General features: G+C 35.1%; 1 protein-coding gene and 1 long non-coding RNA gene across 4 annotated transcripts in view; both read right to left on the bottom strand.

Moving 5' to 3' along the window:
* The window catches only part of LOC126743564 (cilia and flagella-associated protein 47-like), a 54,992-nt gene extending 40,594 nt beyond the window's left edge, over positions 1-14,398 (bottom strand). Inside the window, exons 1-8 of one of the 3 annotated variants that reach the window (XM_050450708.1) lie at positions 14,160-14,398; positions 13,782-13,967; positions 13,572-13,729; positions 13,327-13,516; positions 5,002-5,289; positions 4,846-4,949; positions 4,655-4,791; positions 4,370-4,599 (exon numbers count right to left, since the gene is read on the bottom strand). In XM_050450708.1, the coding sequence (XP_050306665.1) occupies positions 4,370-4,599; positions 4,655-4,791; positions 4,846-4,949; positions 5,002-5,289; positions 13,327-13,516; positions 13,572-13,729; positions 13,782-13,967; positions 14,160-14,372 (1,506 nt within the window). In that variant the 5' untranslated portion in view covers positions 14,373-14,398. Of the gene's footprint in view, positions 1-4,369; positions 4,600-4,654; positions 4,792-4,845; positions 4,950-5,001; positions 5,290-13,326; positions 13,517-13,571; positions 13,730-13,781; positions 13,968-14,021 lie in introns of all 3 variants that reach the window. The other 2 variants (XM_050450709.1, XM_050450710.1) reach the window with 2 other exon arrangements.
* A 915-nt stretch (positions 14,399-15,313) lies between these two features.
* Positions 15,314-17,929, bottom strand: LOC126743572 (uncharacterized). The gene is made up of 2 exons (XR_007662925.1): positions 17,781-17,929; positions 15,314-16,284 (listed from the first exon to the last, which is right to left on the bottom strand). It is a non-coding gene; the product is annotated as an uncharacterized LOC126743572 (long non-coding RNA).
* Positions 17,930-24,821: the final 6,892 nt, after the last annotated feature.

Here is a 24,821-nt window from a genome sequence, read left to right as displayed (position 1 = left end):
TAATAACCGTTAATTTGTGTTACGAGTTTTGTTTTCAGATGAAGCAACTTTTTGTTTAAACGGTGTCGTAAATCGGCAAAATTGTCTGTACTGGTCGGTGTCAAATCCACACTGGGTAACTGATGCTCGTAAACAGTACCGTAAATCTATTAATGTTTGGGCTGGTATCGTGGAAAATAAAGTAATAGGGCCATACTTTTTCGAAGAAAACTTAACAGGACAACGCTATTTCAATTTTGTTCAAGAAGATCTTATCCCTGCTTTGGCTGCCCAGACGAACAAAGCCCTGCTGTCCCGACAGATAATTTGTGGTTTCAGCAAGGCGGCGCACCGCCAAATTTCTTTCGAGATGTCCGTAACTACTTGGATACAGTGTTCTCAGGAAGATGGATAGGGCGAAGAGGGCCAATAGAGTGGCTGGCCAGATCACCAGACCTAAACCCCTGCGACTATTTTCTATGGGGGTACCTGAAAAGTAAAGTTTATATTGAGAAGCCAAACAACGTAGAAGATTTGAAAAATAGAATTAGATATGAAATTAGACGTATATTACCCGAAATAATTGATAGTGTTTTACACGAGTTTGTAAACCGTCTTGCTTTCTGCCAAGAAGTAAATGGGGATCCGTTTGAACACTTGATACATTAATAAGAGTTTTCACAGTTTATAACATTTTATCCTCCATTTTATCTTAATTTGTAAATAGACGTGCTTACTTGCTTTCTTGTTGGTTAAATGTAAATATTTCTGAAACAGTTGAGTTTTGAGATAAGGTGTGTTATACGAAACTTGTTAATTATACTTGTGTGATATACTTGGAATTTCGCCTATATTTCATAAATAAGCGTTAAAAATGACCGTTTACGTCATATCTTTTTTTTGGTCCACCCTGTATATAAACATTTAAGTGAAATAATGCTCAACCTAAAATAAAAATCGTCGGGTCCGAGCGTTTTCTCAAAAAATCATGTCTTTAATTTCTATCGAATTTATGCGGAACTTTAGGCGGTCACTGTATTAATTGCTGGTTTAAAACTATTGTTTTTGTTAAAATCAGCTACGGATTTAGGACCTAGCTGATGCTCCTTTAATTTTGGAATTCATGTCTTCGAGGCATTTTGAACTATGCTCATGGTTCTTCAGCTCTCATGGGTATAAAGTAATTTTTTATATGTTTCAGACTTTTGAACCAATGTTAAAGTCCTTGCTTAAACTAAGGAAAAAGGAAAAAAAAACCTAAGCGTATTATTTGTTATTTTATGATGAGATTTACTCGTTTAATTTTAACTGTACCGTTCTATATGTGCTTTTGTTTTGATAAATCTCGTTTTTAACAATGTAAGTATGCCTTAAAATTTGTTTTTATTCAATATTTTACCAATTTTTAATAAGCGTAGTATCTATGTAAATATTTTCTTTTACTTTTAGTCCTCAACCTGATGATCCGATAAGATTGTAATCACGAAACCGGTCGTCAGAATAAAAACGAATTTCTGGTGAAATAAGACCTTTATTTTCTACCCTATTTGCTTGCAAATACCTATAAAAAAGGAAAAAAGTCCGGTGGTGCCAGATCTGGACTGTAAGATGGTGAGGCAACATGCAAACCTTGTGCTTTGTATGAAAATTGCTTCTAAAAGCTCGTCACTACCACATCTAAGTGTTCTATACGCTTTCCCGATAGACCAGCAGAAAGAAGTTTCATAAGACCTCATGCCCGTCTGTGTGAGACTGGATCTGTGAATGCTCATGCTGAGCGCGTTGGTAGACCGAGGGTAATAATGACGCCACCTAGAGGAAGCAATTCTGCAAGCAGTGGAAGACGATCTGTCAACTAGCACGCGAAGATTATCGTTACAGTTTAACATCAGCCACGAAAGTATTTGGAGGGTTTTGCAACATATTTTCCTGCACGATTAGAGTTTTGCCAGTGGTTTCTTCAAAAAACTGCCCAGAATCCAAATTTTACGGCTAAAATTCTTTTCACAGATGAGGCCTGTTTTTCACGGGAAGCCATCAGAAACTTCCACAATAACCATCTTTGGGACTTTGAAAATCCCCATGCCATTGTAGAAGGTGGACAGCAGTTTTCCGAGAATGTTTGGGCCGGAATTATCGGTGATCATCTTATCAGACCGCACTTTCTCCCTCCTAGGCTGAATGGTGATATCTACTTACAGACAATTTTTAGAAGAAATATTGCCAGATTTATTAGAAGACTTACCACTAGCAACAAGAAATACCATGTGGTTTATGCACGACGGTGCACCTGCCTATTTTAGTCTTGTCGCTCGAAACTATCTAAATGATACTTTTGCTCAGCAATGGATCGGTCGGGGGGGACCTCAGCTATGGCCAGCATGATCTCCAGACCTGAATCCTCTGGACTATTTCTTTTGGGGATATCTGAAATCGCTTGTTTATGCCACGCCAGTTGTGGATGAAAACGATTTGAGAAACCGGATTGTAAACTCTTCTAATGTCATACGCAATACACCAGGAATTTTCGAACGTGTGCTTGTGTGTGATATCTGAAATCGCTTGTTTATGCCACGCCAGTTGTGGATGAAAACGATTTGAGAAACCGGATTGTAAACTCTTCTAATGTCATACGCAACACACCAGGAATTTTCGAACGTGTGCGCCAGTCTATGGGAAGAAGATTGCGTGCTTGTATTGACAGTCGTGGCTCTCATTTCGAGCATTTGATTTAATAAAATTTTGATGATATTTAAAACTAAAGTAAGTTTTTATTATTTTTTACGAAAATTAAGCGATCGTATTTTTAATTGCTTAAATTTGTACAAATATCTCGCACAAAAAAAATGGTGGCGTACACAAACAACAAATAAATTTTGTATAGATAACCATTTGCGACGCCACTGCATTAAAATTTAAACATCAAAAATAGTATCTTATTAATTTTTGTTTTCTGTCAAGTATGCGTTTTGCAAAAAAAATTATTTAAGGTTTTTTCTTAGTTGTTAAATAATAAACATGCTGGTAATTTGTCAGTTAATTTTAAAGCAATTTATTTTTTTTATGGAGGCCCGAGACGTGCTGAGATATGATTTTTAATTATTTATTTCTAAACGAAACAAAAAATTCTATGTTATACGCAAAGAATTTAAGAGATAAAAAAGTTTCATTTTTAGATGCTTTATTTAAAACAAATATCATACTTACAAAAAATGTACCGGGCGATATTTTTTTTACAAAAAAATCATCCGACTTTACCCTTGGGCACGTCCCTGACATTTCTAGGCCAGATGTGAGAATTCAAAAAGGTACCTTATAAAGTGACTAACCAAATGTAAAGTTTTCAACAAATTCGGTAAATGCGTTTGTGAGATATTAATAAAAAATCGATTTAAAAAAAAAAGTTAAACACCCTGTATCTCGAAAACGAAGCATTTCCGGACACATGTTTATATGAACTTTTTTACTTAATTATGACAAGGAATCACCCCTTCAAATTAAATTCATCACTTACACCCTGTATACAATAGTTATGGCATATACGATTATATGCCTTTGATGTTATTTTTATTATGTCTTTTAGATATACGTCTGTTGCGTTAGGTAAGATAAAGTTTTAAGTTTTTTTTTTTGGACACTCATTGCCAAAGTAACGTAATGAAGAAGCCGCTACTACTAATAACAAAGAGAATTAGATAAAACTAAGCTTTGTTCATCTTTATATTCGTAAAACCAATGCATGGTCTACCTAATTAATTTCACTTTTTATCCTCATTATTTATTTTTCTATATTCTAATTTTCTTTATCATTTCTATCACTTGAGACTACAAGACTGTGGTACTAAAGTTTTTGCTGCTTTTGCCTAGTTTATTGATTTTTATAGCTTTGTAAATTCTTATGGATATGATATAAAAAATTTAATCATTTAAGGATTTTCAACAAGATATAGATTCTTTGCAATTAGGGTAAAAAATACTACCTATTATTTGGAAGAGTCGGCGTGCTTTTGTTCTTTCTAATTTCACATTATTTTCTTCGTGTAAAGAAATAGAGTTTTGAATTCTGGAAGAAGTTTTTTCGTATTGGTATAGAAATCCTTAAAAATAGAATTTTTCAAACAATTGATTCAAGAATCAGAAGTCTATAAAGAGCGTTTACCAAATATTTCAGGAAACGAAACAGAATACTGAAATGTCTCTAAATAGTAACACTTTAGTAAACAAGTTTTCTTCAAGTTAAAAAGAAAAGTTCTTCTTAAAAAGGATACAAGCCTTCTATTAATCATTTTTATATTGCAACAAAAAATATCAAGTAAATATCAAAAAAATGCCTCACGTAGCAAAAAAAGTGTGTTAATTTAGTACTCTTTTGGGAAAACAATTTGCTTACTTTTGTAAATTGTAATATCAGCGGCAAACTCTTAGAATTATTAATAAACTGCACCGGCTCTTCAGTACTTTTATATAAAATAAGATTAAGCAAATTTAGTTTGGAGGGTACAATGGTGATATCTGGCAGTTCAGTTTCACCATAGAGTATCATAGTAAGAGAATCGCCCAACAGATCCATGCCTGATTCTTGATTAGATTCTGGATCAATTGTGGTCACAGAGATTGATTCTAAATAAAATACGTTAATTAAATAGATAATTGTTTTTCAATTTAGATGTATTACCTAATACTTGGCTTTGATTTTCATTAAAACGGTTCTCAGCGATTATAGATGCCTCTGAAGTTTGGAATTTCTTAACGTCCACTATGGCATTACACATATAATAGCCTAACTTGTTCTTGGGTTTTTGGGGACAAAATCTTTAAAAAGTAAAATAAATTTGGAATTCAAAAAAAAACATTCGAAGTACTTACTTTATATTCAATATAAATCTGTAATCTCTTATCAGCCGCCCTTCCAAGGGGGTAATTTCAAACTGCCTCAAATTATAGTCATGTTCTTCTGCTTGTTTATAAGGCTATTTTATAGTTTAAATCAAATAATTAATTTAAAAAAAAAATATAACTTACATATTTATTAAGCTTAACTCTGCCATTGACGCAAAACACTGCTGATGTCGAACTGTGGTTCTGGATAATAACGTTTCTATGCAATTTCACCCCCACAAACGTATTAGGGAAATTTAGAATTAACATGTTTTTATTTGAGAAGGGATATTCTATATCCAACATTGGTTCAATAAAGCGTCCTTGAACATTAACCTTTTGTAGTGGATCCGTTTTAATCCAGAACTCTTGGTGAAATTCTCCCTCGCAGGTACCAAAAATTTCCACGGTAACACATTTTGTGTCACCAGGCTATTAAAAACAAATTGAATTATGAAATCAAGGTTTGATAAACTGCTTTAGAAACTGAGTCAGATAAACATAATAAATTATGTTGCTCAGTATTAAGAAGTCGTAGAGAAAGTTTGCTTTAATATGCTTAAAACCAAATAAGGAAAAGACTATTGTACATAAACAAACATATTGTACAGTAACATAATAGAAGGGATAGTTGTCAAATGTCGAAATAGAGTAAGAGGTGAAAGAAGGCGACTGTTCATAAGCTACTGAGAGACATCACCATCTTACAAGATCTCAAAGCTACACCCCCAACAGATCACCTAATAAAGTTGAAAGATAAGAGCCTAGTCACTGCTTTGATTCGGATTACTTACTCCACTCAAGCTTTCCCCCCAAATGCCCTCTGGCGTCTTCTGAGTCAACCAGACTACTAAGATTCTACGACTACAACTTTACGGTAGTCACCTGAATAGTTTTAAGTACGATAGAGAAATAAAAACGTATATTTTATTCTACTAATAAATTATGAGTTTCAGACTAATCATCATGTCTTTGGTCGTTTTGATTACGTATTGGCGTGTAATGGGTAAAGGCAATACAGAAAAGCCGACCCAAATTACAACTTTACCTGCATGTGGTGCTACCTGCTAGATAACCAACGAGGCTCTGTCTCTCCAATGTCCGTCGGAATAAACGGGCGCCTCTAAACAATCAACAGCTTTAGGTGATACATGAGCTGTAGATAAACAGGGCAATTCCATGTCCTTGGATGAAGAAATTGGTCCAAAAGGCGGATGAACTAAATAAAGTCAACGGCATGGAAATGCAGAAGGCAACGGGAGGCCTCTGCATTAAAGATCTATACTGATATCCTTAGGACATTCGTCCAAAAATCTTATAATGCTGGATGAACTAATAGTCCTTAGTCCTGGCAGAACATAAATGATAAAACAGGTGCGAAGAATTCTCCAGTTTCAGCTAAATAAGATTACAAAAATTGCTACCTGGAATATTAGAACGTTATACGCAGCAGAAAAACTACACAACCCAACACAAGAAATTAATAGGCTAAAGATCAATATTTTGGGAGTAAGTGAAGTCCTATCCTATCACTATATTAGTTAGTTACTTCTCAGTTAAAGTTATTTTACTTCTCAGGAAACAATAATGACGACCCAAAACACTGACATGGAGTCGGAATACTCGTAGTTAAGACAACTTGAGAACTCAGTAAGAAACTTTATTCCTATCTCTGAAAGACTTTAGCTGTGAGGCAAACCAATCAATATTAACATTGCTCAGGCTTAGGACTCAACAACGGACAAATCAGATAACGAGATAGAAGACTTTTACAAACAAATAGATAGAACCGGATGAAATCAAAACAGTAATAGGAGACTTTAATGCCAAAATGAGTGGGGGCGGAGTAGAAACTGGAGACCATGGCCTAGGTGACAGAAACGAAAGAGGAGAAAGATTAGTCCAGTATTGTGAGGAAAACAATTTAATTACTAAAAGAAGGAAACGATTGCGGAATATTAGATAATAGACGGGAATAAGTAAAGGGTCTACCAATAAGAATGATATAAGTAAATTGCTAAAAAATAAAAACGAATTGGTTAATTTCTATGATTGATGTTTCATGTTGTAGTTTATTATGTAACATTATGTTTTAAACAAAATATCATTAAGATGCCCACCTCGGCTACGGCGGCAGACGTTTAGACGATGAACCCAATTTTCAATCACTTTTTCTAACAAGTTGGGCTGAATTTCGCGAATAACCCTAGTTATGTTAACTTTCAACTCATTGATGGTTTGAGGATTGTTAGAATACACCTTCGACTTCACATATCCCCAAAGAAAAAAGTCCAGGGGAGAAGTCTACAGGACCTTGGTGGCCAGTTGATATTGCCATGTCGCGAAATTATTCGAACTTCAAAACGCTCTCTTAATAAATTAATTGTGGCTCGGGCGGTGTGTGATGTTGCTCCGTCCTGTTGAAACCAATTCTGTTCAAAGTCTCCACCATCAATTATTGCAGGCCAAAGAAAGTTTGTTATCATGTCGTGGTAGCGCTCTCCGTTGATTGTCACAGTCTTCATCTGAAAAGATGATTTGTTTTCCAAAATCGGCATTTTGTTCCAACTGCAACAGGGCCCAGTCGGTAAACGTTCTTCGCAAACCATGGTCAGCAGGCTTCAATTCTTGAGTTAGAACCATCTTATATGGATGTAGGCCTAAGTCTTTCTTCAAAATGGCCACAGAGACATTGGTGAAATGCCTAATTACTGAGAACGGCGCAAAACAGACACATTGTTATTCGCGTCAATACTTTCTCTTGCAGCGGCGATATTTTTAGCGGTCCTTGCACTTTTTTGTCGCGTTGGTGGCTTATTATCCAGAAGAGTGTACTCCCGTTCAAACTTATTAACTGTGCGCCTTATTGCAAGCTCAGAAGACCGTCCACGATGGCCAAAATCTTCTCTAAGAGCACGATAACAGGCTCTAACCGATTGTGCATTTTCGTAATACCGTTTCACGATAGCTATATGTTGCTCTTGACTTAAACGATTTATGATGAAATATCAAAGTATACTTAACACAACTGACGCTTGATCCGCGTTTTGACACATACCATTTTGCACACATGGCCCACTAAACTTCTATTACTTCTTTTTCTTGGTAGACCCTATAGTTTTCAAGAGCTCCAAAATGCTGCAATTAAGAGTAACATATGATAAAGGCTTAAGCGAATTTGCATGGTACTCGAAGAAGAAGGTCATGCATTTTTTACTGGAGATCATAACAGATTTTCTTAAATACTTGATACTGGTTCGTGCATGCCTAGATAAGCATTGAAATATTAGTTTAGTATTTTAAAGAGAGTTAACACAAGCAATAGCAGAGAAAGTTTGTCGGGATACTGCGTAAGACGGGAAGCAGGAATATTAGCAGAAGCTCTTCTTATTGGAATCATTGGAGAATTATTCTTTGATGACATGATGACAGAATTGAAGCAAAAAATATGATTTTTGCGAAGAATTATAGAGTTCTCGATTAAATAGTGTGATTATTTAAAACCAAGATGGCCGACGTGAGTAGTTGTTGTAAATGTCGTCGTGGGTTTTCATCAAACTCTAGTTCAGTTGAGTGTAGTTTGTGTAATTCTTGGTTCCATAGGGGCTGCACGGGCCTTTCGGTTCCCAGTTTTAATAAAGTTGTCGCACAAGCTAGGAAGACTGGTTCACACAATTGGTGTTGTGAAAAATGTGCCGCCGTTAAGGTTAGGTGCCGTGCATCGTTGGCGCCATCCAATCTGTTGAGTGACCCGGATCAGGTTCAAGATCAGCAGGCATCTTTGTCGGGTCGAATAATGTCTGGTCATCAGTCCGACTTGTTGCCGTCGCCTGCGATCGCCAACAGCGATTTCGTTACAGCCCGTAAACGTGTTTCGCAGCCGTATGCTTCGAACAGTGCACAGGATCAATTCGCTGAAACAGCTGACGACTTTTCGAGGTTAGGAGAGAAAATTCAAGATCGTCTAGTAAACAAACAGAATATTGAGATGTCGGATGTTGTTTTGATCATATTAAATATTTTTAATGCTATTAACGATCAGAACACTAAGCTGACATGTCTGTTGGATGAAATTAAGGCTATTCAGACAGGCGACCTTGGCTCAGTGGTATCTGAGCTTAAATCTGAGGTCCAAGACCTTAAGTATGAGTTGGATCAATTAAAATCTCAGGGGGTAAGTAAGACTAACATGGCTGCTGAGCAGACCCCTGCAGATATTTACGAGGAAATGCACGAAAGAGCTTCCAGATCCAAGAATGTTATTTTTTATGATGTCCCTGAGAGTAATGCCGAAGAATCTAAAGTTCGTTTAGATCACGACAAGAAGTATGTAACTGAGTGCTTTCTAAGACTAATAATATTACCTGTCCAAGTTTTAAAGCCTATCGTCTAGGCAAATTGAACAAAGACAAATTGAGACCTTTAAGAGTGGTTTTCCCTAATACTGAGCTGGCATCCTCTGTTTTAAAAAATCGTAAATCACTTGATAACCTTCAAATTAAAATAAAAATAAAAGCTGACCTAACACCTATTCAACGTAAGCAAGTAAAAAATGCTTATGAAGAACTTACTTTGCGCTCACGTACAGAACAGAACTTATGCATACAATATTTTAATGGCATTCCTAAAGTGGTCCAACAAAAGAGGAATAATGTTATTAAGCAGACTCCAAAAAACTAGATGTATACTTTCATAATGCAGGTGGTTTGCGAACTAAAATAGCTGATCTGCGGAATGCTGTCAACAGTTGCATATATGATGTTGTGATTTTGGTGGAGTCTTGGCTTAATGAAGATTTTCTAGACTCGGAGTTAGGGTTCACTGACTTCAATATTTTCCGTCAGGATCGAAGTTACACAAATACAGGGAGGCAAAGGGGTGGTGGCACTTTGATTGCTGTTCGTAAATGTTTTAAAGCCAGGTTATTACAGACCAGTGATTCAACCCTGGAACACATCTTTGTGCTTGTATCATGCAGTGACAAGAATATCATTTTTGGTGCTGTCTACATCCCTCCTGCTTCTCCTTTATCAATTTATGAGGAATTTGCCTCTACATCCATGGATCTTGTGAGTATTCATACTAGTTGTGATATTCTATTTTGTGGTGATTTTAATCTGCCACATGGAGGAACACTGTGAACGGACTGCATGTTGAGACGGCTGAGTCTATAACATCTGCAAATGTGCTATGTAGTTGTTGTAACTATCTTAATCTTAAGCAGGTGAATGGCTTGCCAAATCTGTTTGGTACTTTTCTTGATCTGTTTTTCTCAAGTTTGTCAAATGTTAAAGTCATATATGCCACTGAAAATTTATCACCGGCATCAAACCACCATCCTGCTTATGAAATAAGTATTCCTATTAATTGTGATTTTAGTCTTAAGTATGATGTTTATTATTATGATTTTGTAAACTGTGATTTTGTTGCCATTAATAATTACCTTGCTTGCATGAATTGGGATACTGCTTTTAATCAGAAGGATATTAATAAATGCATTGATATTTTTTACAATGCTCTGTATTTTGCTATTGAGATGTTTGTTCCAATTAAACATTTTAAATCATCTAATTTTCCCACTTGGTTTAGTAGAAAATTACAGAATCTTGTTATTCAAAAAAAGATTGCTCACACAAAATTCAAAAATAGTAAGAATCCATGGATTATGTTAATTTTTCAAATTTGAGGAATAAATGTAAAACTCTTCGTGATGAATGTTTTAGGTCATAGATTGAAAGATTAAATACTGAAATTTCTCATGATCCTTCTTCATTTTGGAAACACATTAATAGATTACGTAGGTCTAATTCATACCCCAATAGCATGCATATGGAAGCCGAGGTTGCTGGTAATGGTCAAGATATTGTAAACTTATTTGCTAGGTATTTTGAAACTACATACAGGCAACCTGTCCGCAAGGCTCCTGACTATAAATTTGATTACAGTCTGGATTTAAATCGCATCTCTTTTTCTTTATTGGATATATTTGATGAAATCTTACGCCTTCCGAACAAACATTCTTTTGGCCCTGATGGTATCCCATCTGTTTTTCTTAAAAACTGTGTGTGCACTCTGAGTAAGCCTCTGCATCACCTTTTCAATCTTTGCTTGACATCAGGCAAATTTCCTGATTATTGGAAGGTAAGCTTTTTAACGCCAATTCATAAAAATGGGGATAGAACTGATATTTGTAACTATAGAGGTGTGTGTATTCAGTCTGTAGTTCCTAAACTGTTTGACAGGTTGTTTTCTGTGCAATTTTCGTGGCACTGTAGGCGATTGCTTACTGATCATCAGTATGGTTTTTGTCAGGGTAGATCTACGGTGACTAACCTGTTGACTTACCAGTATGATTTGATTGGTGCTTTTGAGAGGTCTGTACAGGTCGATAGTGTGTACACAGACTTCTCAAAGGCCTTTGATAGGGTTGGTCATGAACATCTGGTTCAGAAGTTTGGGGCTATGGGCCTTGGTAGGACTTTGGTCGAGTTTTGTCACAGTTTTTTGACTGGTCGCACACAGTTGGTCAGGATAAGTAATTATATTTCTAATGGTATTGAAGTATCTTCAGGCGTGCCTCAAGGTTCGCATATTGGACCGGTCTTTTTTAACTTGTTCATAAGAGATTTGAGTGATGTAATTGTTCATTCAAAACATCTTGCTTTTGCTGATGATTTTAAACTGTATAAAGCCATTGAGTCATATCTTGATGCTGAGCTACTTCAATTGGATTTAAATAGTGTTGCTGAGTGGTGTAATAGCAATAGTCTGGAACTGAATGTAAAGAAGTGTGTATGTATTTCGTTTGGTCGTTCTAATAAAATTATTAATTATCAATACACAATCAACAATAACGAACTCAAGTCAGTTGATACAGTTAAAGATTTAGGTGTTCTTTTTGATACCAAGCTAACTTTTTTGCCGCACATTTTGGATATTATTAACAGGAGTATGCGTAGTCTTGGTTTTATCACTAGAAATAGTGTACATCTTTCACCTTATTGTTTCAAATTACTTTATTACTCTTTGGTACGTTCCTTGCTTGAGTATGCGTCTGTAATTTGGTCCCCTTATTATGATTCTCATATTGAACACCTTGAGGCTGTACAAAGAAGATTCTTAAGATCCCTTGCTTATAGAGCTGAAGTTAATATTTTTCGTAATTATTACATCGACTATAATGCTATCAGTGTCCAATTTAATATCCCTAATCTTGAAGTCAGACGGCATTATTTTGATGCTTTAACGTTTTATAAGATCTTAAATGGTTTATATCATTGTCCTACCATCTTGGAAGCAATTCCTTTTAACACCTGTCAAAGAAGGATCAACTCTTCTATGTTTCGTTTACCCTTTCCTTCGGCCAACTATGGGTTTTTTTCTCCACTGACTAGGACTTTGCGTTTCTTTAATGAAAATAGTTTGGATCCATTTTCCGGCGGCTTACGGTCATTCAAATCAAAAATAAATAATCTTACACTTTAACCTACGTTCCTTGGATAGTGCTAAGTTTTTAGCCCTGTTGATGACTGTTTTTTCAGAGGTTTTATCTTGGTATATATATATTTTTTTGTAATTCTAGTATTGTATTTATATTGCTATATTGTTTAGTATTTTGTATTATCTATTTTGTTTTTGTAAACTGGCTCTGCCGTATATTGAAATAAATAAATAAAATAAATAAATAAATTATTTGGGTATTGGTCTCATTATCTTGCTCTCAACTTGGTCTCATAATGAGATCAAGTTCAGTTTCAGTTGTTCATGTTTAAATAATAAATAGAAAATGGTAAGATAAATTTATTTTTGGCGCCAATTTGGACGGTAAAATCGGCTTCTAAGAAGAATTTAATAGCACTTTTAGCTCCTTTTGTGCATAAGCAGAGCAATGCACAAAACGAGCCGAAACAATGACGAAAATATGAATTTATTAGGGAACAGCGTATAGAGTATTGATATTAGCCTAATTCGGTCATTACCAGCTGAAAATCTGATTTTGCAAATTTACAGCGGATTATAAATTTCATTCTTTCGCAACATTCTTTGACGACTATTAATTCAGAAAACGTGACTTTAGTGTAAAACTAAAGTCTAAAGATATTACTATACAAATAAATATCTATAAGACAAATAGGTTACTAAGGTAGAGGTTACTGAGGTTTGTCGTTACTTATTCCTTTTTTCCTAAAATAATGAGATTTTTTCTTGCTTCATGACTGAGAATATATAAAAAATGAATTAAAGGAGGATGGAAATATAGAATATAGAGAGATAGTTGGGCCTCTGATAGATAACTTTAGTGATATATCCATGAAAAAAACATTGCATTATAACGTGGGACTGCATTAGTCAACAAAGCTTTTAAATAAGCTGATAATATCATTGTATTAAAAATATATAAAAATAGTTTGGTCAAAAATTATGCTCATAAGACTTATCAGAGATATATTCCTAAGTTTATTAACCCACCTGCACTGTTCCTCTGGTAGGTTCTACCATTAGATTTAAAGGATTTCTACCCAAATCAATAGAAAAATGAGATTGCTTCGTACCACTATTCTGAATCATAATTTTTTTTTTATCTGACACCATGCCTACATCGATTTCGCCATAATCCAAGATTCTCGGAGAGACAGATATTTGAGCAAAGCAGGGTATCCTAAATTATTAATACCTATATTTTTTTAAATAAAAAATAAAATCAATCATCTTACACTATAAGCTTATACCGAATACATTCATTATCAATATAAATATCCATACTGGCCTGGGGCACCGCAGTTGGCGTAGCGTATAATAATTTAATTCTTTTAGTGATGCTCAAACCAGCTGAAAGAACCTTACCAATAAGTATTGGCTTAAATCTGAATGCCTGAAAGAAGTACTAGCTTTAATTAAGTGTTTAAAAGAAATGTTAAAACAACTTTAGATGATGGAGGTCCTATTCTAATATTCACGCTATTTTTTCTCAGATTGGTAATTTTCAAAACTTGATTAAACATCTTGCCATCATAAGCATCTCGAAAGTACATTTCTTCTGGGTCTATTTGCACTCCATTTACTATCAACGGTTTGGTGATGATCTTAGTAGGAATGGTAGAACTTTGTTCCTACAAAGGCCTTAAATTTAATTAAACGTACAAGTTTTTTATATTGGGAAATACCTGCATACAAGCGATCCATGAGTAGGAGGAGACGGATCTTATTATATCACACATTTTAAGTACAAAAATACAATACAACTCAACACAACTCAAATGAAAAAAAAATTAAAAACTGACAGAACAAATGTCACATAATACCTCAAGCAAAATTTGGCTTTTTGTCGAATTGAGTAACGACAAATCCATGTAACTGAAAAAAGTATCATACGTGCCATAAGTGGTCTGATTGGAGTCCACCTCTTTGTTTGGGCACTCCAGAATCTGTGAATCGAATTGTGATGCATTAGAATAGTCGATTTCCTGCAGCAAATTAATTTTTGATCCTTGGGATTCTTGAGAGTAACATGTCATCGCTGCTAATTTGTTATTTGTTTATTTGTTTGACTGACAGTTTTGATGTTTAGGCAAGAGATCGGTTAAGAAACTTCGATTTGGTCTTTGTAATATATTGCAGAATACACTTATAATTAATTTGATCTTCATTGGCAAAACCAGATTAGATTTCTGGATTTATTTTCTAACGTAGAATTTTTCGATTTTGGGATCTGCATAATAACTTCGGATTCGGTATTATATGGTGGCATAGTTTCTATTCCGTAAACTTCGATTTTGCTGCAACGCACAACTTTCTAGGCGTGCTACAATGGTGTGTGAAAAGGAACGGTATTATATTTAATAACTACTTACTTATGCATACAAACAATGTCACGGTCTCATAAGCAAATCTTATTGGCTACACGTGTTTTGCCCTGTATGAGCAGGACATCATCAGGCCTTAAGACCTACACATACAATGACAACAATGTTGTTAGTTTTAGGCCCTCCTCACATGGGGAGACTGAAAAGAAACCGTAGTAGCTTAGATACTTAGAGACTGGGCGACTACACTACTCAAGTTGTTTGTTCTCCTCACATAGGAATCAGGATCAATTCAATAGTTGGTTGTTTATTTCTGGATTTGCCTTTAAAGTGAAAATGTCAAGTTCTAGTAGCGAAGAAGAAGCAATTGTCCTTTATTATTATCATAGGCGATACAGAAAGAAATGTAGAAGAAAATTCTGGGTCCATCCGTACATTGAGAGAAATGTTAACTGCAGATTGTTTGCTGCTGCGAAAGAATTGCAAGAAACTGACTCAAAATTCCGTGCATGTTACAGAATGGAGAAGGAGACATAATTGGAACTTATAAGAATAATCACTCCTTTCATCACTTACAAGGACACCAACATGAGGGAATGCGAGAGTCCTGAAGAGAGGCTATTGATTACTTTAAGGTAAATGTCAAGTTCACATTGCTTCTTAATATTCTTTATTATGTTTGGTTTTTTTTATGGAAAATGTGAAAATATGTACACAGTAGAAATTATATTAGAATACAAGATATAATAATAAGATATAATAATATTATATCCAGTGCACTGTCCTAAAGCTTCTCGAACAACGTTATAATAATCGTTTTTGGCAACATCCGTTTCGTTTGGCATTTCGTTTTGGGGTGATCAACTGTCAGAAACTTGATTATTGGTAGCAGTAGATATTGATGAATGTGGTGAAATCACAAGCGAGTAGGTTGGGGTTTGTTGATAGGTTTGTACACTCAGAGGTACATATGGAGCCGGACTGATGATATCATCAATAAGTTGCAAAACTCTACGCCTTAATGCCTTCATTTGAGTGTTCGTCATGGGTTCAATCTCAGGCAGGATACTCAGTAAAAATGTTCTTTTCCCATCTTCTGGTTTTTTGTCCCCTTCATTTGAGGTATCGCGAAGTCTTTTAGTTTTAGCTTCTAGATAGTTCTCGAACGCCTTATCTCCGTCTGGAATTGTCCGTTTCTGAGCTTTTCGGGTTGTTATACGTAGGTGAGACCTAGTAGAATCACTTGATACTTCCTGAGAATGTCCAGTTTCTGTACTTTGTGATGAACTTTCGGGTAACTGGCTGGAAGGGGTGGGTGTTGCTGGTGACAGCAGCTCTTCGGTTTGTGATTGATTCTGTAATAAAGAGTCCGAATTTTCTTCTTCAGCCGGTAAGCCATCTGCAGACGACTCTTGTTCCGGATCTAGTGTAGACAGTTGGCTGGGGTTTGGGGGTAAATTTCCAGCTGGTGTACATAACGTTTTGATGAAAGGAAGTGTAAACTGCATGACTTCTGCCAAGTAATATGGCTTTTTATTTTTGGTGCCTGAACCACTGGGAGAGGGTTTTATATGCCGGACATAAACAGAGCGAAGATTCTTCCATTTCTCCTTGCCCTCACGCACTGCAAAAAAAAATCCTTATATAGAAATAAAAGAATGTAGAAATGATAGGTAATTAAATAATAATTATTATTAAGATCTTCACATTACAATATACGGGGTAGGTATTAGTTAAGTATGTACAGGGTGTTTCTTATAAAATTATATTCCCCCTTATTTTGGTCAATTTTGACGTACCCTGTAGGTGAAAAAAATATTTTTTCTAAAAGTTCATTTTAAATCATTAAACTTTTCTATTAAACACTTTTTTGAGAAACATCAAATAAAAAAGATAAAGGGAGGTCAATAATATAAAAAAACACCCTGTACATACTTAATTAACACCATGTATTATGTATTGTGTAAAGTACGATTACGTCAATAATTTATTAACATGTTTGCGATTTGCGATCATTCAAGAAGCGCTGCCTCCGACTGGCAACACTTAATATAATATGGCAAAATATGATAAAAGTTAAAATTATATTTTCTCTTTTGCAGGTACTTGGCAACAGGATGCACTTTTGTATCACTTTCGTTGTACTTTGCTAGAGGAGAGAGTACCGTTATTTTCATCGTACGTGAAACTACTAAAGTAATTTGGAGAGCTTTGAAAGATTCTCATATGGCTATACCAACTGTACAGAAATGGAAGACCATAGATCAACGTTTCTATTCACTGTGGAATTTACCGAACTGTCTAGGTGCGATAGATGGGAAGCACATCCGGATTGAAAAACTACCTGGCACAGGATCAACTAATTTCAATTATAAAAGTTATCACTCTATAGTCCTATTGGCATGCAGTGATGCAGATGGGTTTTTCACTGTCATCGAAACCGGGTACGCTGGCAGAAACAGTGATGGCGGAATATTTCGTTCATCTGCTATAAAACACTGGATTACAAATGAAAGACTAAATATACCTCAGCCTTCAACATTGCCAGATGATTTAAATGAGTACGCTTTCCCTTACTACTTTATTGGAGACGAAGCTTTTCCCTTGACTCCATATCTACTACGACCATACCCTCAAAGAACTCTTGATAACGTTAAAAGAATTTTCAATTACAGATTGAGCAGAGGAAGAAAAAGCATAGAATGTGCTTTCGGCATGATGGTCCAAAAATTTCAGGTACTCGACAGGGCTATTCGCTGTCGGTCGACGGCAAGAGTAATTGATATACTCGTAATACAAGCCGTTTGCATTCTTCATAATTTTGTTCGTTCTATAGAAGGTATACTATATACTTAACCGCAATCTGACTCCGAAATGACCGATGGCACTACTGCAATAATACCTCACGCCCTCGTATTACATCCACGGGCTACTGCAAATGAGATCAGGAATTATTTAGCAAACCACTTTCTCACTCCTCGAGCTTCGCTACCATGGCAATGGAAATATTGCACATAAAAGTACTTTACCATGTATAAAATATTTATCAGAATATAAACTAAACTGCAGGCACACTTTTCATTTATGTATTTTATTTAATTTAAGATATTGCGAGCTTACCTGTGAGATCTACTACTTTGCCGACTTCACTCCAAGCTTTGTCAGTGATATCTCTTCTTGAGTACCCTTTTATTTTAGAATTATAAAACAGGGCGGTTTTCCACTTCTTGTACGAATTTTATATTACTAATTTGTTCCATTTTTAATCGCTGCGCTTAAGATACTGTCGATACTGAAGTAGCACAGCGACAACATGTTGGGTCGCGGATACTCGGATTACGTTCGTTTCCTAGTCGCCGCGATTCGAGTAGCTCTGTGTGGGTGGCGCCATTGAAATACGCAAACGGAGTTGTCTAGTCGCCCAGTCTCTAAGTATCTAAGCTACTACGGTTTCTTTTCAGTCTCCCCATATGAGGAGGGCCTTACAGTACTGAGGATTTTATATTACTTATAAAAAGGCCTGATGATGCCCTGCTTATACAGGGCGAAACACGTGTAGCCGATAAAATTTGCTTATGAGACCGTGACATTGTTCTTTGCTTGTTTGTTTACATTTTGTGTGGTCTCTTGGAAAAAAATTGATGAGGATTTTATATTACTTGCATGTAAAATTAGGATTATTAATTTTTTTTGACTGTTGTATATGGGTACATGTATGGTTAAATGCCCGATTTAAATGTTGTTGCTTCACATATAAAAATATACATATTTCTGTCAGAGTGTTTTTTAAAGCAAAAAAAAAACAAACAAGAGTTAATTTTTGTAGCTTGTGAATATTTAGATATTTTGGCGATTTTTCTTGTTTATTTATAAATATTTATATGCAGCTATTAATTTGGGAGTCAATAGACTAAAACATTTTCTTTTTTTCTGTGATATTAATATAGCGAATTTGGTTTTTTTGCTCCACACTGTGGATATTATTTCGATAATATTATATTATTAACACTCAGGTCGGATTAGTAAGAATTAATTTTTAATCTTTTGTTTTTTTAATATATTAAACTTCAACATATCTACTAAAAATTATATAAGTATGCTTAAATATTAATATTTATCTAGATGGGATTGGTGCTGTGTTCATAATTAACTGTTGATTAAAATACGTAATTTGTTTAATGTAGTATGCAAATTGCACATATTAAACTGCGATCTATTAACACAGGCTTTAATAATTTTAAAATCCTAGTATTTGATAATAATGAATTTTGCGCCTTTTTTTTTACGAAACGTGGAATAACAATACGCAGGACACCCAAGTTTTCGAAATACCAGGATAACATTTTTTTAATTCTAATAAAGAGTTGTATAGAGGAGGTGGAGTGGGTGTATTTTTTAATAATAATAATAATAAGAATTTATTTAGCAAAATGCTACAAGAAAACAATCTAAATCTTATAATGTAATAACATGCATGAAGATCTAAAATATTTAATTACGACATAATATGTTGTACTATGTAGGTATGCGAAAATTATAATAACAATAATGTATCCTTGACTATCAAATATACACAATATAATGAAATAGTTAAATCGTTCTGCTCCACTTTCTCATCTTCACAAAATAACATAAACGCCGAAATTATTAAGTTTGGCTTTCATGTATCTAAATCTCTGGAGAACATTTGTTATAGAGTTAAATTAGGCTCTAAAACTATTGCTATAGCAAATTTTTATAGACTTCTACATTTCAACATAAACATACACATTCAGGATTTTGATAACATTTTATCAGAGCTAGCAGTACATTATGATATCGTAATTTGTCTAGGCGATTTTAATGTAATTTTTTAGACCTCGACAACCCAGTTATACTTTGAGTCTTATAACCTTTTCCAGATTTTGGAAGAACCTACCAACAAATCACGGTAGTAAGTTGATAGATCCCATTTTTCTAAGGGGCATAGTTTTGGACTCTGGAAGGCAGTAACTGTTCAGATCATAGATTGGTGTACGTTAAATAAAAAAAAAACAATTTATTGTGTTTTTAATTGCCAAAATAAAATCAACTTTTACAAAAATAGTAAGTTTAATGCCAATACTTTTTCTTTTCAGTTGTCTACAGTTGCTGATGTAAGCAAAGCTTTACATAGCATTAAAACTAACGCCTGTGGCGTTGATGGCATAAGAACGAACATGCTATTTGATATTGATATTTACACTTCTTTACTCTTTTATTGATATTTACATTACCAATATTGTAAGTTCATGTATTGAACAAATTTTTTTTCGGATTCCTAGAAGACCAGTATAGGGTTTCCTCTACCAAAGAACAGCAATCTAAAAATGCGTAACCATCTGCAGGTAATCTCTTTACCATGGGCTATGTCCAAAATCTTGGTAAAAGTATTATACAGGGTGTCCCGTAATTAATTGGACATAGGTTAATGTAGGATACCTGACATGAAAATAAACCGTTTGAGCTCAATATCGCTTAGCAAAATGTTATTGGTTTTCGTTCTACATGGTGTTAAACCTAATTTTTTACCAAACATTTATTGAAATATTTTGGAATCCACTGGACAGATTAACCTAAAATTTGGTGTACTCTTATTATTTGGAATGAGGAACACGAATATGATATCTATTTTCCCATTATCACTAGATGGCGCCACATACAACAACATTGAGTGATTAAAATGGTCATAACATTTTTGACCTACCTGTACGCACATTTGCGAGTAAAAATAATAAAACAGCATTTAATTCTAGTCAAAAAAGGTATACTTCTTTGATCTCCAAAAAGTAGACCGTTTTCGAAATAAACGCATTTTTGTATTAGGTTGCGTATGAACAAATTATTATCGGAGTTTTACAAAGTAGGCTGTGCCTAGGATGAACACATCATAACTAATACCTGTCAAGGTGAAGTAATATTAAGTAAGTCTTTAATTTGGCTAAAGCTCGTGTTCTTGTTGTGTTATTTTCGCTTTAAAATGACGCGTCACAATGATTTTTCTAATGCTCAGATGCGGGACATGGTATGTGTATATGCTCAAGAAAATTTTCGTAGTCGAAGAGCAGCGCAGCGTTATTTGGATCTGTATCCGGATAGAAGGCAGCCAAATCATCAAACATTTAAAGCGATGTACGATAGATAAGGCGAAACGGGCTCATTTCGTTCAAAAAACGTAAATGCGGGAAAACCAAGGATAATTGGAGCACATATGGAAGATGAAATTTTGGTTCGTGTTATCGAAAATCCTGAAACCAGCACAAGACGTATTGAGGCAGCCACTGGTGTAAGGAAATCTTCGGTGTCCAAAATTATACGCCAAGAAAGACTGTATCCGTATCATTTCACTCCAGTTCAAAATCTTCTTCCTCAAGACTTTCCTACAAGAGTCCAATTCAGTCAATTTTTAAGAGAGCGCCAATTGAATGATCCATTTTTTTGTTATAAAATTTTATTTACGGATGAAGCCACGTTCACAAGGAGAGGTAGTTTTAATTGGCGTAACAATCATATCTATTCGATGGAAAATCCTCATGCTTTCTAAGAACACCATTTTCAACATGAGTTTTCAATAAATATTTGGTGTGGTATCTTTGGGGATTGTATTGTGGGACCGTCTGAATTGCCAGCTAAGCTTAATGGAGAACGTTATCTAAATTTCTTGAGGAATGATCTACCCATTCTTCTAGAAGATGTGCCCCTAAATTTAAGACGTCACAGTTGGTATATGCACGATGGTGCACCGGCACATTATTCACTGCAAGTCAGAAATTACTTGGACGAAATTTATCCTCATAAATGGATTGGTAGAGGTAGTGAATATCCGTGGCCTGCGCGTAGTCCCGATCTTAATCCCTTAGATTTTTATTTCTGGGGCTACTTGAAATCACTTGTGTATAAACATAAAATAAATAACCGTCAGGAATTGTGGCAAAAGACTGTGGAAGGAGTCAATACCATCAGGGCCCAAGAAGAATCATTGTTTGGAGTCAGGCAAAATTTAAATAAAAGAATTAGACAATGTGTACTAGTGGATGGTGAACATTTTGAACAATTTTATAATCAACAGCCTTTTCTAATTTTATCGATGTTAATTAAATTTTAGATTAAGTGTTCATACGCAACCTAATAAAAAAATGCGTTTATTTCGAAAACGGTCTACTTTTTGGAGATCAAAGAAGTATACCTTTTTTAACTAGAATTAAATGCTGTTTTATTATTTTCACTCGCAAATATACGTACAGGAAGGTCAAAAAAGTTATGACCTTTTTAATCACTCAATGTTGTTGTATTATAAAAAGCGTTCGATAAAGTTTAACATCATAAACTTATCAAAATATTTACAGATCTTAACATTGATAGCCGGGACATCAAAACTATTACCTATCTCTACTGGAAACAAATTGCAAAAATTTGCGTAGAAGACAGACTCTCGGAAGAAGTAAACATTTTGCGGGGAGAACAATATCTGATTCGCTAATGATATTATTGTAAAGGCAGATAATCTCAAAGATTTGAGCATTAACAGTGGTCACAAGCGATATTATTGATGCATAAAATGAGGGCTTGAAGAGCGTCTTGGTACTCCTTGACTACTCCAAAGCCTTCGACACGATAATCAATTACTATTAGCAAGGCTCGAACATTATGGATTTGACAATAATTACTCTTTGACTTTTATTACATTGTATATTCACAATAGAAATCAGCAAGTAAGACTTGATAATGAGTTTTCAAATGGATGTAGGGTGCTCTCTAGAGTCCCTCAGGGGTCAATTTTGGGTCCGATCCTCTATATACCGCCGATGTTTTAAGATCTTCTCAATATTGCAAGGTCCAAGCGTTTCCCGACGATACACAACTTTATTGCCACTTTAATTGGTGTCTATATAACACATGTTAAAGAACTTAATATTCGAAAAACAAATAGAACATTATAATCTGACTCATCACTAATTGTTTCTTTTTACTCTATCTACCCGAGGTGTATAATTTTTATTCGTATTTTTCGTTTTGTTTCTCTTTTCTTTTCTATTTTAGAAGTATATTTTGAGTTTAAAACATGTCACTCTTACATATATACAAAACGCTGTTTGTTTGCTTATTTTTGATATCTAATTTCCTAAGAAAATCCTCCTGAAAGAAGTTAAGTTTCAGTAGCCATGCGCCATACCAAACGGCAATCGCACTCCCTCCTGGGGAAAGGGGGATCGTTCACTTATCCCAGATATCTCAGATATCAGAAAGATGAAGTTCTGGTGGAGTCCTTTCCATGTTGCCGGACTCTGTTTTTTAACTTTAATTACAAATAATAAACTTAGACTAAAAGTAGACGTAGAAAAAGTAGAAAGACTTTGTTCTGTATCAGCTTATAGATGCTTTTCTTAAGGTTGAGCAATTTCATGTTTTCGACCCGGCTCATTGGTATTATTCGTATCTATTGTTTTAGATCACTGAACTTAAGAATCTTTTAATTATGTTCTGCTCTTAGGTTATTATTATTGGGAATATCTGCACCAATAAAAGCCTATTGTTACTTACTCGTTGTTCTTTAAGTACAGTGCGATCTCAATACAATTTGTGTTGCTCATTTTCAAGAACTGGTTCCAGCTTATAGTTATAATATGGTACTTTGGCTGCCGATAAAAGGTTTAGTTTTTCTGCGAGCTCTTGATGCAGTATCTTTGCAACTAGATCATGTCGTTCTTTATATTCCGTTGGGGCAAAAGTTTGACATCCACCGGTGATATGCTGAATAGACTCCGTTGTCTCACATCCATACTAGTCACTTTATACCGTCGGGTCACTTATGACAAACTTTAAATAATTTCTTGTTGGTATTGCTTGATCTTGGATAGCCACAAGAAACCCTTCAGTTTCGTGGAAAAGCTGTTCCGAAGTCAACCAGTAGTTCGACGCCGCGATCTCGAAAAGCACTGGAAAACCACTTCCGTGTAGTGGTTTTCCCATCCAAGCTTGCATTTTTTCTTGCTCGGTGTACGTTCGGTGTACGTTGATTGCACGGTGTTCGTAGTACGTTCTACGGCACTCCGCGGATGATGCTTATTGGCTTTCGTTAGTAGTGTTCTAGAAAAAGTAAGTTAATCAACTTACTCCATATGTATTAATAGCTTTAAATAGGTTTCTTCTGTTAAGACTTATTTTAAGAAGTCGTCGCATTCTTGTAGTGAACTCAGTCAGCTCATTCTTTATAGTTCTATGATCTATTTTTTGCACCTGTTTAATCCTTGATATTTATATTCTTCTTCGTCCATAGCATTAATTATCTGACCGTTTACTGTTTGAAAGTCACCTGGTTGTAGTTTACCCTTAATAATGTTTACAGTTCGGCACTTATCCAGTCCAAAGGTCATTTCTATATCGTCAGAGAATTTTTCCACTATTTTAAGCATCTGATCTAGTTGATTTCGTGTTGCTGCAAGAATTTTTAAGTCATCCATATAAAGTAGATGGTTTACTCTTATTAGTTTTTATTTTTCTTTTTTAGGCCAAATCCGTACCTAGTTGAATAAGTCGTATAAGTTGGTTAGATAGTGGATTCATGGCAAGGCAGAACCAAAGTGGACTTAAGGAACCTCTCTAGAATATACCCCTATGAATAGGAATCATGTTAGTGCCAATGATGTTACCAGGCACCTGCAGTTTTATTGATGTTCGCCAAGATGCCATAGCGAATTCTAAAAAGGAAATTTTGTGGTTATCTATTTTGTACAATTCAAGTACCTTAATAAGCCATTTATGTGGAACTACATCAAAACCTTCAATGAAAAGCATCCATGTATTCTGCGAAAAGGTTTCTCTTGTTGTTAAATGCCTGCTTGCAAACTACGGAGTCGATAATTAGCTGTTCTTTACACCCCATGGCACCTTTGGTACATCCTGTCTGTTGAGTCACTATGATGCTATTTTGGTCACAATGTCTGTAAATACGTTCTGTAATGCAAGATCTAACATAAAGATATACTGATCCAACAAGGGCAACGGAACCTATAAATGATAGGTTTATTCGCCTTCAGTTATTACGAAACCCCAATATTACTGCCAGCCAGCTAAGGAGCTAAGAAGTGAGATTCAAAATGTCCATGGCGTTATAGTGTCACTCAAATAATGGGTGCGAGCTAT

The sequence above is a fragment of the Anthonomus grandis genome, chromosome 13 (assembly GCF_022605725.1).
Source record: "Anthonomus grandis grandis chromosome 13, icAntGran1.3, whole genome shotgun sequence".
NCBI lineage: Eukaryota > Metazoa > Arthropoda > Insecta > Coleoptera > Curculionidae > Anthonomus > Anthonomus grandis.
Note: the sequence above shows the minus strand (reverse complement) of the source record. Positions and strands in the feature narration are given on the sequence as shown.